General features: G+C 40.7%; 1 protein-coding gene across 10 annotated transcripts in view; it reads left to right on the forward strand.

Annotated features, from left to right (window-relative positions):
- Stau2 (staufen double-stranded RNA binding protein 2) overlaps positions 1-13,425 on the forward strand; it is a 244,679-nt gene that overhangs the window by 110,669 nt on the left and 120,585 nt on the right. For 9 of the 10 annotated variants that reach the window (XM_063287126.1, NM_001007149.2, NM_001393676.1 and 6 more), the window contains 2 exons: positions 2,663-2,794; positions 7,362-7,422. In XM_063287126.1, coding sequence (XP_063143196.1) covers positions 2,663-2,794; positions 7,362-7,422 — 193 coding nt within the window. The remainder of the gene's footprint in view (positions 1-2,662; positions 2,795-7,361; positions 7,423-13,425) is intronic. The other variant, XM_063287127.1, reaches the window with a different exon arrangement.

Consider the following 13,425-nt stretch of genomic DNA (forward strand, 5'->3'; position numbering starts at 1 on the left):
ATCACAACTCAAAGACGACTGAATTAACTACTTACAAATGAAAGTGTGAGACAGGGGATGGGCGAGGAGGGAAACACCTGTTAGGAAGGAAAGACATCTTTAGAAAGAATCAGGATAACCAAGTCCTCCAAGGGCAGGAGCCTGGGTCGAAAGGACAGCGTGCGTGCGTGCGTGCGGAGAGAGTATGTGAGGATAAAGCAGTGGAGACTGGGGCATGACCCAGTGAGGGATGTGGCAGACGGAAGCAAGAAGATGGTCTTCAGCATCTTTGCGGCTGGCTCTGTGGTCTTGGCTTCTGCTTACTTTGGTGAACCTTTTGACACCACTACCCCCAGTCCCCCAAAGAAGTGGAGGAGGCTTTGATGCAGCTGGTCTAATCTCTTCACCAACAATTGTTCCAGAACAGTGTGAGGGCTGGTGAATCTGGGGAACAAGCCAAGCCCTGGGAAAACAGCAGGTATTAGAAGGGCATGGCTGAGGGTGGGAGCTCGTCTTCCACGGGCTGTGTCGAGGTCAGGGTCAGGCCGGCACTGATAGGGCAGGGACTGAGTTCACACTGCCCCAAGGACCCACCAGTGTGTTCACTTCTGCAGTGCTGTTCAAGTGCGGCCCACAGAAGCCCAGACCAGCCAGCAGATGGCCTTTCTCACTGGGAAGAGAAACACTGATAGCTCTCAAAACACTGTACAGACTTAAACTGTGTGGTAGGTTATGGTAGCTACACAGCGATTCCGCAGTGAACGTGTGTGTTCCATGTCTGCAGCAGCTGTCACTTAGGTCATCTACCCAAATTCCTGGGAGTCCATCCCTTTACCAAATGACTTACATACTTAAGTTTAAGTTTTTATTTGTGTTGTAAATCCTTTGTGTTGTAGATCCTGCTTCTTAAAAGTGATTGATTTACTAAACCTTAAAAGTAGCAATGGAAATAGTAGCGTAGATAAAACTGAAAGTAATGCACAGTCAATTATACCCAGCTGTGGATGCCATGTCTGTCCTCTAGTACAGGAATGGTAGCGACTGCTCAGGTCCCACCTTACTCAGGAAGATTGGCCTCCTACTCAGACCCAGAGTTGGCTACAGTGACTTACTCACAGACTGCAGCTCTGGGAGTACTTCCTCGTACTGCCTTCAAGGCTTGGAGTCTAAGAGAGTCACCACACCCCGTGGACACACCCTATGTAGGTGGGATTCAAACACAGATCCTCTCCTGGTGCAGCTAGAGCTCAACTGTCCCTGAGCTCCTGACCATTTTTCACTAGTATTTTTTCGAAAGCAAAAGTAACTTAATATGTGCAAATTTATCTGCCCCCTCTTATGTTGCTATATAAAAGTTCAGGTAAGTGTAGAAATATGGTCTTACTCTTCTTTCTCAGAACCAGGCTGTTCTTAGCACTCTCCCCACTATGTAAACCCGAGAATCAGCTTGTCAAGTAGTGTAAGATACATGTGAGATTTTGATAGGAATTCGGTGAACTTGTAGACTAGTTTGACACAAAAAAGCATTATAACACCATTGCCTGAAATTTGCGTGCCACATTGTCCCATTTATTAGTATTTTTAAGGTTCATTTATAATTCGTATGTTTAAAGTGTTTTGTGTGCCTGCAGAAGAGGGCTCTGTACCTCTGGGAGCTAAACTCAGAGTTGTGAGCCGCCATTGGGGTGTTAGTGAGTTAACCTGAGTCCTCTGTAAGAGCACCAATATTTTAATGACACTTGGTAGATTTCTTCTTGCCTTTCTTCTTTTCAATTTAGTTTTTATAACTTTGTTTCTCTTAGTATATGCCTCTATAAAATAGTCTTGCTCAGAAAATTTGTATACAAGATGGCTCATATATTATTCAAATGTGTGTGTGTGCTTATATTATGTTTAAATTGCTCATATAAGGTTATGGGAAGTTTTCTGTTCACTAATCAGCTATGATTGATTGAGCATTGTAGTCAATACAGATTTTCTTAATCTCCAAAGCAACAATGACATAGTTGTTGTTATTCCTTCTGTACTCCTGAGGGGCTTGATGTTGAGGGAGTGGTTAATAATGCTCAGCCTCTTATGCAGAGGGAATCTCAGACTCACTTGAAGACCTTTTATTCACTACACTGTTATACTCAGCCATATATAATAACTCTCTTTAGGAACTATTTAATAGAATGTTTTCTGTACTAGACATCGAACCTAGGACCTTGTATGTGTTAGGCAAATATTCTACAGTGAGCAGTGTCCCCAGGCCTAATATAAATTCATGTAAATCTTGAACATTCGTTTAAATGACATCAATATGAAACTCCACTTTCTTAGTTTATTACTGGAAATAAAGAGTGCTAAATGTAGGAACAAACCCTGTACTGATATAAACCTTATTTTTTATTTGTTTAAATGAGTATGGTTTAAAAAATCAAAAGGTACAAGGTTTATAAAACAAAAATGTAAAAGGAGTTAAAATGTATAAGGCCCCCCTGGAAGAGGGGCCCTGAGAGGACGGCCACAGATAGTATGAGGACCCATGTGGTCCCATTTCCACTTGTGTGTATAATTTACATGAGTGAGACTTTCTCTTTCTGTTCTGTTTTGGACTAACCATGATTTTTAGTTCTGTGCAGTGCTTTATAATGTAAGAGCTTCGTTGTTTGCTAATCATGAATTTCTTTAACCTCAATAGGTCAAGGTAGGCAATGAAGTTGCGACTGGAACAGGACCTAATAAAAAGATAGCCAAGAAAAATGCTGCAGAAGCTATGCTGTTACAGCTCGGCTATAAAGCGTCCACTAGTCTTCAGGATCAGCTCGACAAGGTGAGAGTGGGCATTAGTGCATTGTGCATCCTGTCCCAATGTTAACACAACTGGCTTATTCTGATCTCCTCTGCTTTAAAGTTCACTAGGAGTTTCATTTTTATGAGACAGTAGTCTCCATGTTAGATGTTGCTGGTACAAAATAGCATCTACTTTTGGGGAGGATTAAGTGTTGGCGTAACGATAATTTTAGGATTAGCAATACTAAAATATTTGTATGACATTCATACCAATACAATATTGCTTAACTTACTGTTTCACGAGTCACTTTTGTCTGTATTTGTGCCTTTAAGAACAGGAACCAATAATTGTCTTTGTTTCTGGAATACAGTGAAAACACTGGAAATAAAATTTTTGCTTAACTCTTTAGGGCAGTAATTATATTAGACAGGCTCTCTATAGACTAATTTTTTTGTTTACTTTAAATTTAAAAGTAAGCTGAAAGACCATTTACTCTTTTCTCAAGACCATGTTCATGGTCCTCTCTTCTGCAGCAGTTAATGACATCATTGGCATGACTCAGTGGGAGAGAGGCCTGGGTTTAGGGTTGGTGACAAAGTGGCTAGAATTGAATTAATTTTATTGTTTTTTACCTACCATTTTTTATCTATGCTTATGTAGAAATTATTTCTACTAAGCATTTTGTCACATAAAAATTTACAATAAAACAGGTATAATAATTACCTTTCTAAAAGTAATTTGGCATTGAGCAGAACCTTCTCACAGGACTCTGTTTCAGAATGGCCTAAGTTTTTGCAGGGGCACATTCTTTATGCTTAGAGGGAGAAACAAGACATCTTCTGATGAACATTTAATCATGCTTTGCTTAATTGAGGGTGCTGTGTTGCAGTAAAAATTTAAAAAGGAACATTTTCTATCAGTTCCTGAAAGCTGGATCTGCTAGCCCCAGATGCTACTCTGTCATTCAGTCCACAAGCCGCCCTCTCCTGCAGTTCTCCATTAGTTCTCCATTCAGTCTCCCATTAGCCACCCTCTCTGCGCAGTTCCTAGGCAGTAGTTACCATCACACACACACACACACACACACACACACTCACACACACACTCACACACACATCACACAAACACACACACATCACACACACACACTCACACACACACACTCACACACACAAATACACACACATCACACACACACTCACACACATCACACACACACACTCACACACACATCACACACACACACTCACACACACACATCACACACACACTCACACACACATCACACACACACTCACACACATCACACACACACTCACACACACATCACTCACACTCACACACACACATCACACAAACACACACTCACACACACACTCACACACACATCACACACACTCACACACACATCACACACACACTCACACACACATCACACACACACTCACACACACATCACACACACTCACACTCACACACATCACACAAACACACACTCACACACACACTCACACACACACAAACACACATCACACACACATCACACACACACTCACACACACATCACACACACACACTCACACACACATCACACACACACTCACACACATCACACTCACACACACATCACACAAACACACACTCACACACACACATCACACAAACACACACACACACTCACACACACACACACACACCCTCATTCTCCCGGCTCTGCACATTCTCACTCTGCGCAGGCAACAGAACCAGATCCAACTGCACGTTCCAACTACCTCAGCCATTTCTTTCACACACTATGTCCTCTTTAGCCCAGTAAAATCAAAGTTCCAGAAACTTGTAATTTAGCAATTAGATTTACATGTTACATTATCAATCCATAATTTATCTACACAGTAAATTCACTGCTAATTGATAAAAATATGAAGACAAGATAAAATCAGTCTAGTCCCCCTAAATCTGAGCCATCTTCCTACATGGCCTCCATCTTGACCTTCCTCCTCCCTCTCTCCCGCCTTGCAAATCTTTGTCCCCACCTCACTCAACCATGTATTGCCTTGACATCAACATACAGTGCTATGGTTTTTTTTAAACGATTTAAAAAATTCATTCGTCTATGAAATAGAGATTTCAATTCTGTTTGTTTTTTAGCCTAGCTAGTCAATGCCTTTTCTCCTTTAAAAAGTATTTGCAACACAGAACACATGTTTGCATTTTGGTAGATCTTGTTTTAATTTAGCATATTTATGTTGACTTAAAACTGATGAGTAACTTATAAAAATATGTCATAATGAGCCTCTTTAGAGACATTTATTTATAAATGAAGGAAATCTAAACAAAACCCAGTATTTCCTTTACTTGAGAAGTTTGTTTATTTGTTTCTTTTGCATACCTGCTGTATTAGCAAGTATTCTCCAGAGAAACAAACAACCGGATGTGTACACTTGTGCACAGAAGAGTAAAGTGAAGTGCACAGACTTATGCTAAAGAATGCTCTACATGACTGCGGAGGCTTTGGTAATCTGCAGTCTGTAGGAAGGCCCAGCAGGCTGAAGACTCAGGAAGCAGGTCCACTTCTAGTCCACAGACCTTCTGCTAGAGAATCCCTTCCTCAGGGAAATTAACCTTGCTGGCAGCTGCTGCTGCTGCTGCTGCTGCTGCTGCTGCTGCTGCTGCTGCTGCTGCTGCTGCTGCTGCTGCTGCTGTAGTTGTTGGTATTGTCAATTGAGTGCATGTTGTCCTCCATATTGTGAAGGATAATATGCTTACCTAAAGCCCACCAATTTAAATGAGTGGATCACCTCAAATTTCCTCAGAAACACCTCAATTAATGTTTTACCAATACTTGGACTCTGGCTCATACAACTTGACATATGAAATTAATCATCACACCCACACCCACTAAATGCCAGACACAAGTGGACTGAAACCTGGTCTTTACTCTCAAGGAATTCAGCCATTAAGTGTTGGGAGAGTTGTTCTGATCATATTACAGAGAGAGAGGGAGGTCAGTTGTCACTGTCTTAATACAAAGTAAATGGCTTAAAGAATTGTTCATTTAAGGCTTAAACTTAATCTAGTTATGTGCATAAAACGTGTGGAGAATGGATTTGAGCTGAGAGGCTGACAGTAGAGAGGGCAGTCAGAGGCAAGGAGAGTTGTTCAGATGAGCGTCCGAGCAGAGAAACCAGGGTTAGACATAAAGAGAGGAAGGGACACTCCAAGGATATTTTGTATGTGTGTTTGTTAAGATTCATGTACAGGTAATTTGTGTAGTGCATACAGAAGGCAAGAACACCTGCACAAACAGGAACCAGAGAATGACACTGGTATCCAGGCTGAAGAGAGGCCAGAGAGAGAGCAGCAGGTACCCTTAGCCACTGGGCTGCTTCTCTAGCTCAAGCCGTTCTCGTTTTACACTGCTCTTCATCCCACTGTTCCCTTCTTAGTTGGACAATTTGCACTTATTCATCCATCTGTGGTCCTTTCTTATTGGGTTCTAATTCCTGTCTATGTACAAAGCTATCAGTGAACCATCGGTGCAGTGAGGTGCGGTGGTTAGGATGCTTGATTAGCTTCTGCACAAGGCTCTGGATTCAGTGGGTCAGTGCCTAAGATAAAACAAAACAGCTGCAAGAAGAAAAACAGAAGACAAAGCAAAACAAAACAAACCCAACCCCTTGAAGTATGGTTACTTTCTATTTCTTGACTTGGGAAAACTACCTGATATGTGAATGACCCCAGGCCACTTCTTTAGAAGCCAAAATGGTCACAACACATTAGACTGTGTGAAAACAGTTAGCTCGTTACCAAGTGTATCTTTCTTAAATGTTAGAATTGTTAGTGGTTAGTACTGTTAGACTACTTTATTGTACAGCAACTTCCGTTGTGCAAGGGCTGTCATTGTTACAATTTCATAGTCAGACACAGCAGTAATGCCTGGGCAGGTGGTGGGGGCAAATGTGAAGAGGAGAAGATTGTGGCCCAAGGGTATAGGAGCACTAATGGGAGAGTGTGACTGCTTCCTGGTCATGGTAAGCTGCACCTTTGTTAACAGTGTCAACTGTGTTTCACAATTCTTAGTTTTTTGTTTTCCTTCTCTTCTGCAGGTATGTTTCCTTGCCACCTTAAGATGTATAATGAAAAAGACAAAAAAAATCTTTAAAAATAATATTCTCTAACTTATTTGGTAAAATTATATTTTGGTGATACCCAACAAAATGTTTTTCCAGAGTGGACACAGTAGCATTTCTGTCCTTATTTTGATTTTAGGGTAATGAGGACATTCTTTTACTTTTTGAGTAAAAATTACTGATCGTTTTCTATGTAGTACATATTATTTGTGGTGGTTTTTCTTGATGCCATACATATGTACAAACTTATATTAAAAATGGAAGCAGCTCAGGGTAGCAGGAGAGGTAGACTAGACTCACTGTGGAACAAGGACTGTGTACTGTTCACACTGGTTATGGCAGCCCCACTCTGGGGACTGATGCAGAGGACACACTCCAGAGCCCCAGGGGGGTTTTTGCTTTTGCTAAGGTGGTCAGTAGGCATTGTTTTAATGCACTCGATTCTGTAGACTGTAACAGCTGACTTAACCTTTCAGACCGGGGAAAACAAAGGATGGAGTGGTCCAAAGCCTGGATTTCCGGAACCAGCGAATAACAGTAAGTTCCTATTTTTTGTGTGATACCCAGTTGGTTGTGGTCACTGGTCACGCCTGGTTCTGTTAGGCTGTGATGCAGTGCTAAGCACAGTGCAGGGAACACGGAGTGACAGTGTCTGCTGTCCTCAAACTGCTGAGTAGCTGGAAGATTGAAACATAAACACTTGAGTCCTTAAGCCAGCGCAGTATGAGTACTATCCATCTACATGACGGTAATACTTTAAAAGTTGTCATTCTTCATTTATATAACATTCTTATAAATAATAAAATACAAGTCTAAAAATCTATTATCTTTCAATCAGTTTTTTAATAGTTCCTAATCCTTAGGTATAAAGTAATTTTCATATAATTATAATATGAACTTTTTCTTTTCTTTTTTAAGCCCAGGCCTTTGTGCATAGTAGACAAGTATTCTGTCACTGAGTTTTAGTCTCAAACCTCATTTATACTATTTATACACATTCACACATATATATGGTATATATAACATATATGATTATATCACATTTATAATACAGTATAAAGACAATTGCTATGCTGTTTGTATTGTAACATACATTTTTATATTTTGTTGAATGCTGTTTTTAAGCCTATTAAGTTAATATTAGATTGAAAATATGAAATTTCATGACTTTTTTCCACCTAATAGTCAGACACTTGAAAATCAACTTACTTAAAATGATTATGACTCAAATCTCAAATGCTTTTTCATTGTACATACATATATTTTCCATTTTAAAAAGATTTTTAAAAATGTATTTATTTTCATTTTATATGTATGGACTTTTGCCTGCATTTATGTCTGTATACCATGTGTTGGAAGACATAAGATATTGACTCCTTGGTGCTGGAGTTATAGACAGTTGTGAACCACCAGATGGGTGCTAAGAATGAAGCCATGGTCATCTGGAAGAGCAGCCAGTGCTCTTAACCACTGAACCATCTCTCCAGCCCTAGACATTTTTCTTCATATCACATGATGAGAGTACTGTTCAGTGGAAGAGCGCTTGCCTAGTATGCACCATGTCCTAGGCTGGATTGCCACCATCTCAGAAACCAAACATCCCTCCCACCTGAAACACATCCATTTTCCAGTGTAAATCAGTGGATCTCAACATTGCCAAGTCTCATCTCCTTTCTAAGCCTCTGTCATTTAAACACTGACAAAGCTTCAATCTGCGTATTTTCATAACACAGGGTTTAGTCTTTAATACTGGCAGTTCCCACGTAGTGTAAGCGCATGGGAATCAGAAATGATTCTTTTGAAACCATGCTCATAGAACTGAACTCTTGGACTATCAGAAATAACCTCCTTCAAACAGTTTTGTACTGAGATGATAGTACACCTTGCTTACTCTTCTGGAAACAATGTAAAGAAATGGGCAGATACATCCTTGGACTGCATATACAGGGGCTCATACATGGACTGAGCTGCAGTCTTGGAGAAGTGGGGTCAGTTCAGAATCCTTGCAGTTTCTGCTTTATTGCTTTGTGTTTGAACATACTTGCTTGAGGATGTATGGAACACTAAGTTGATTGTGGTTGTACGTAAAGCACTCAGCATGTAGCATCTGTTAGTAAGTTTGTAATGAGTGTTCATCTCTATGCCTTTCCCCTGTTTTGCAAAAAGGATATGATGCTGTTTAATTGACTAGAGATTCCATTCTTATACTTTTTATCAGATTTTTTTTTGCATGCACTTTCTGGCCAAAGAATATATGGGTTATTCTTGATAAGTTATGTTTGTCACTGGTTAGTTTTTTTTTTTTTTTTAGAATGTGAACATCGTGTATTTGAATATGAAAGTACAGTTACTAATCTGACACCTGAAACATGAGAGCACACTGTAAATGACCTGCAAACTGCATTCATTTAATTGATCTTTTGGCCCCTTAGAATTATATGTTTAGTGAGTTTATTTATTTTTTAAAGTTTGGTCATGTTTTAATTTATGTGCATGTGTTCATTTCTGTGAGGAAATGCCATTCATGTGTGAGGATGCCCAGATTCCCTGGGATGGAGCTGCAGGCGAGTGCCTGATGTGTGGGTGCTGGGAACCCACTGTGAGTGTTGGCAGTAGCAGCATGTGCTCTTAGCTCCGGAGTCATTGCTTCAGCCCCCGACTGATTTGTTTATTTTTAATTTTCTGAGGGTTATTGTACATTCTTTGCAAATATAGGAAAAATTACCACGAAAGGACAGTGTGTTTCAGTGGTCAGAAATGTGCAAGGATGCATATTGGTTTTGTTTTACACATAAAAGTAAAAATGATAAAAGTGTTTGCAGACTTCCTAAAGCTGAACTGCTGAGTACTTGGGATCTTCTCAGGTTTGTAACAGTGAAAGCGGAGATTTGCTAATGAGTGTTCCTCCCCCTACCCACTGGTTAACACTGATCGCTCAGATTAGGTCACTGAGGCCAGTCACTACACTGCTTGGCACAGGGTTGGCCCCTATGACTGGCCTACAGCCAGGTAACAGCCTCTTAAACATATCAGCAAAAAGGTAGTCTCTGCTCATGAATTGATCACCCAGGTAAGAAATCAATTCTTAAAAATTAACTTTAGGTTTTATGGCAATGTTTTGATTAACATCGACTTAAGTTGTAAGTGGGTTTTTACCCATGTTAGCATTCTTCAGAACAGGTGTGAACAGGATCTCTGGAGGGTCGTGGGAAGGCAGGCTGCCAGGGCTGACTGTCCCACTGACGTGCCGTCCAGCCTGAAGCATCCTGTTGTGTAAAGCTGGGATCCTGAAGAGCATCTAAGAGGGAGTGTTGCTGTGTGAGAATACTAAACAGCCCTCGTCACTATTTTCCTTCCCAAATTCTTCATTACTTCAGTTTCTAGTGAATCATTATTTGGAAAAATAATACAAAATTAACTTGGAACCAAATGTACTAGAATTAATAGCGAGTACAGTACTGGAAAGAGGACATTTTAATCTGGCACACTAGCCAGCACTCAACTATAAGTAGACAAAAATGTTAATGTACATGTGCATTTAATTTTTGGTGGTGGAAGGCTTTTTAAGATTACCGTCATAAGAAACTGCTAACAATTACAACTAAGAAACAGTTGAAATGATTTTACAAGTGATTGTGATTGCACAGCCTGGCTCCTCAACTTATTTTCTTGGCTTGATGGCCTGCAGCTTTAAATGTGGACCTAATTTCTGTATGTTGCCTGCTTCCTTCGTTTACTAAACTTTATCAGCAGGCAGGCTGTTCTAAGCGTGTGTTTCACCTTTTGAATGGCTGTCATAATTACCGTAAAGAACAGGAACGCAGTACTCTGAAATGTGAAATTTGTGTTAAACTTAACGTAGGGCAATTTTATGCTTGGCAGACACATAAAAGGCTGGGTTTACAGTTGAGTGACTCATTTTAAAGATCTACTGATGGCTCATGGAAAGCTTTGTAAAATATTTAGATACAGTTCAGTTGATAATATCCTTTTTGTACTCACATCCATGTTTCTTATTAATACAGAGCTTTACTTAAAAACATGTTCATTGTTTCTTAAGGTGAACTCGGGCTTAATTCTAAATTGGACCAAGCTCAAAGGTATTCTCCGGAATGTGCCAAATTGATCCAACTAAAAGATTATTTTGAGTCATTTTATTACATTTTTGTTTAACCTTTAAAAAAGTTTCCTGTGAAGTATGTGGGTCTTCTTGGCTTGTCAGAGATGACCCAGAATGGCCCATTGGGACAGAATCAAGTTCTGACTGGCCTTTCACTGACTTAAGGAGTTACCTGCTTTTTTTTTTTTTTTAATCAATTTGTCATATGCAGGTTGCACTAAACGCAGTGCATTCTGAGGCCAGCAGGCCACACCGTCCTGGTGTGTCCATGTTGGACAAATTGCCAAGCTCTCGTGCCCTGAGCACTGTGTTCAGCACCTCTGCTTTTCTCTTTCATGATCATAATCTTCCTGTGTTCTGTTCTGTTTCAATGTAAAGTTTTACTGTTTAGATGTACAGCACTTTGCATTTCCTTTCTGCCTTCCTTATTTTCCTTTCTTTACTGAGTCTCACTAGGGCTTCTAGTACTATTTTTTAAGTTTATTGTTTGACGTTTCATACATGATGTATTAACGAATTTTGATCAAATCTCCCCTCATTCCCTTCCTTCAAATTCCTTTCTACTTCCCATATCATAGTTTGATTTCCTTTGCTATGATAAAAACACAACAACCCACTTGGGAAAGAAACGGTTTATTTAGCATTCAGGTTATAGCCCGTTCTTGAAGGAAGCCAGAGCAGAAGCTTGAGGTAGCAACAAAAGTGGAAGCAATGGAGGAGCACAGCTTCCTGAGGAAGAGGAAACAGTGGAGGAGCACAGCTTTATGGATAGCTTTCCTGTGTCTGCTCCATCAGCTTCCTTATGGAACCTAGAACCTCCTGCCCAGGGCACAGTGATAATCAGATCAAAGCAAAACCAACATTTAACAGAAGTTAGTGGAAATCTCATAATCATTCATGGATTTCTGGGCTCCAGAGAGCTTGGGTGGTTCCCCTCTAATTCTGGCATACTCAGCTTATCTGATAGGCTCAAAATAGCCCAATTCCATAGCTGCTGCTGTTTTTGATATTCCTTCCAAAATCCTGGCATCTCCATCATTCTGAGGTCTCCACAGGAACTGAGGCTGTTTCTCCACCTATGCCTTCTGAGCTTACACAGTGCCAAGCCTCAACTGTTCTGCATGGCCCTTCTGTGCTTCAAACCCAGTACCACCTGGGAGACTCTTACACATTACCAAGTTCTGCTTCCAGTTTGAGATGCACCCTCGTTCCTCTGCTGGACCACAGCTTGTGTGTCCTGATGTCCCTAAGGAAATAATCAACAGGGATTTTTGCCTCACTAACTTTGGTCTCTTGTTAATCACAGCTGATTTTTCAACCCCAAGCCACTGATTCTTAAGTCAGATATAATGATTGCTGTGTCTCTGCTTCCCTCTGAAACTTTACAAGCCAGGCCTCCATCATCTGTATTTCTCTCAACATGTTTATCTTTCAAGCTCCCACCAAACTGTCCATTACATTTTGAGCACTCAAATGGCTTTTCCATCTCAAAGTTCTAAACACTTGCACATTCTCCTCCACCACCCCCAACAACATCGGCAGATCCAACTCAGCAACAGTTAGGTTTCTTTTGCTGTCATTAAATCAGTGTGACCAAACCTGATTTTAAAAGGTTCACACATCCTGATTATAGGTCATCATTGAGGGAAGTCAGAGCAGGAACTTGAAGTGGAAACTTAAGGGTTCTTTGGTTGGATGGTGTTTTGCTCAGGCAAACATGTGAAAGAGTGAGTTCCTGAAGCAGACACAGGTGAAAGGATGTTTTTGCTAAAGCAAACACTCAAAAGGTCACATGATAAAGGATTCTTTGCTAACTACATGCATGTATTAGTCCACCTTACATTGCATACTTGAGCTCCATTTGTCAGGACTCCATAGAGAGAAACGCACCAAAAAACTTCTGGTGGGGTGCTGAAGTTTCTTGTTGTTTCCGAGAACTTGGGCTGATAGGCAGAGTGATGTCAGCAAATACAGATGCACATGCTGAGGCAAGACCCATGGAAGACATAGGATGTTTGAAGAGACTATAAGAAGGACTTGATGGACAATGATGGAGGCTGAGCTTGGCTTGCTTATAGAGTTAACTGCACAGTGCTTGTTGGTCTTGCGTCTTTGCTGATCTTCACTTTGCTGAGAGAGTCACAGCAGAGGACTTTTCCTGCCATTCCTGTTGACCCTGGCCCCTCCTGCTGACTCATGCTGAGCCGAGGCTGAGGCCTGACTGTCTCTGCTAGGTAACACCACCTCTGCCTCATGTTTGTTATCCCAACTCTACCAAACTGAACTACTGATATCTCTGTGAAGTGTTTGTGAATGGATCGAGCTACCGCTACTGACTCTGTGAACTGAACTGCTGATTTCCTGATAACGCAGATAGGATTTGCTCCAAAGAACCATTTAACAGGCCCACTTTCTTTTCC

This window comes from Rattus norvegicus, chromosome 5 (assembly GCF_036323735.1).
Source record: "Rattus norvegicus strain BN/NHsdMcwi chromosome 5, GRCr8, whole genome shotgun sequence".
In the NCBI taxonomy this organism is placed as follows: Eukaryota; Metazoa; Chordata; class Mammalia; order Rodentia; family Muridae; genus Rattus; species Rattus norvegicus.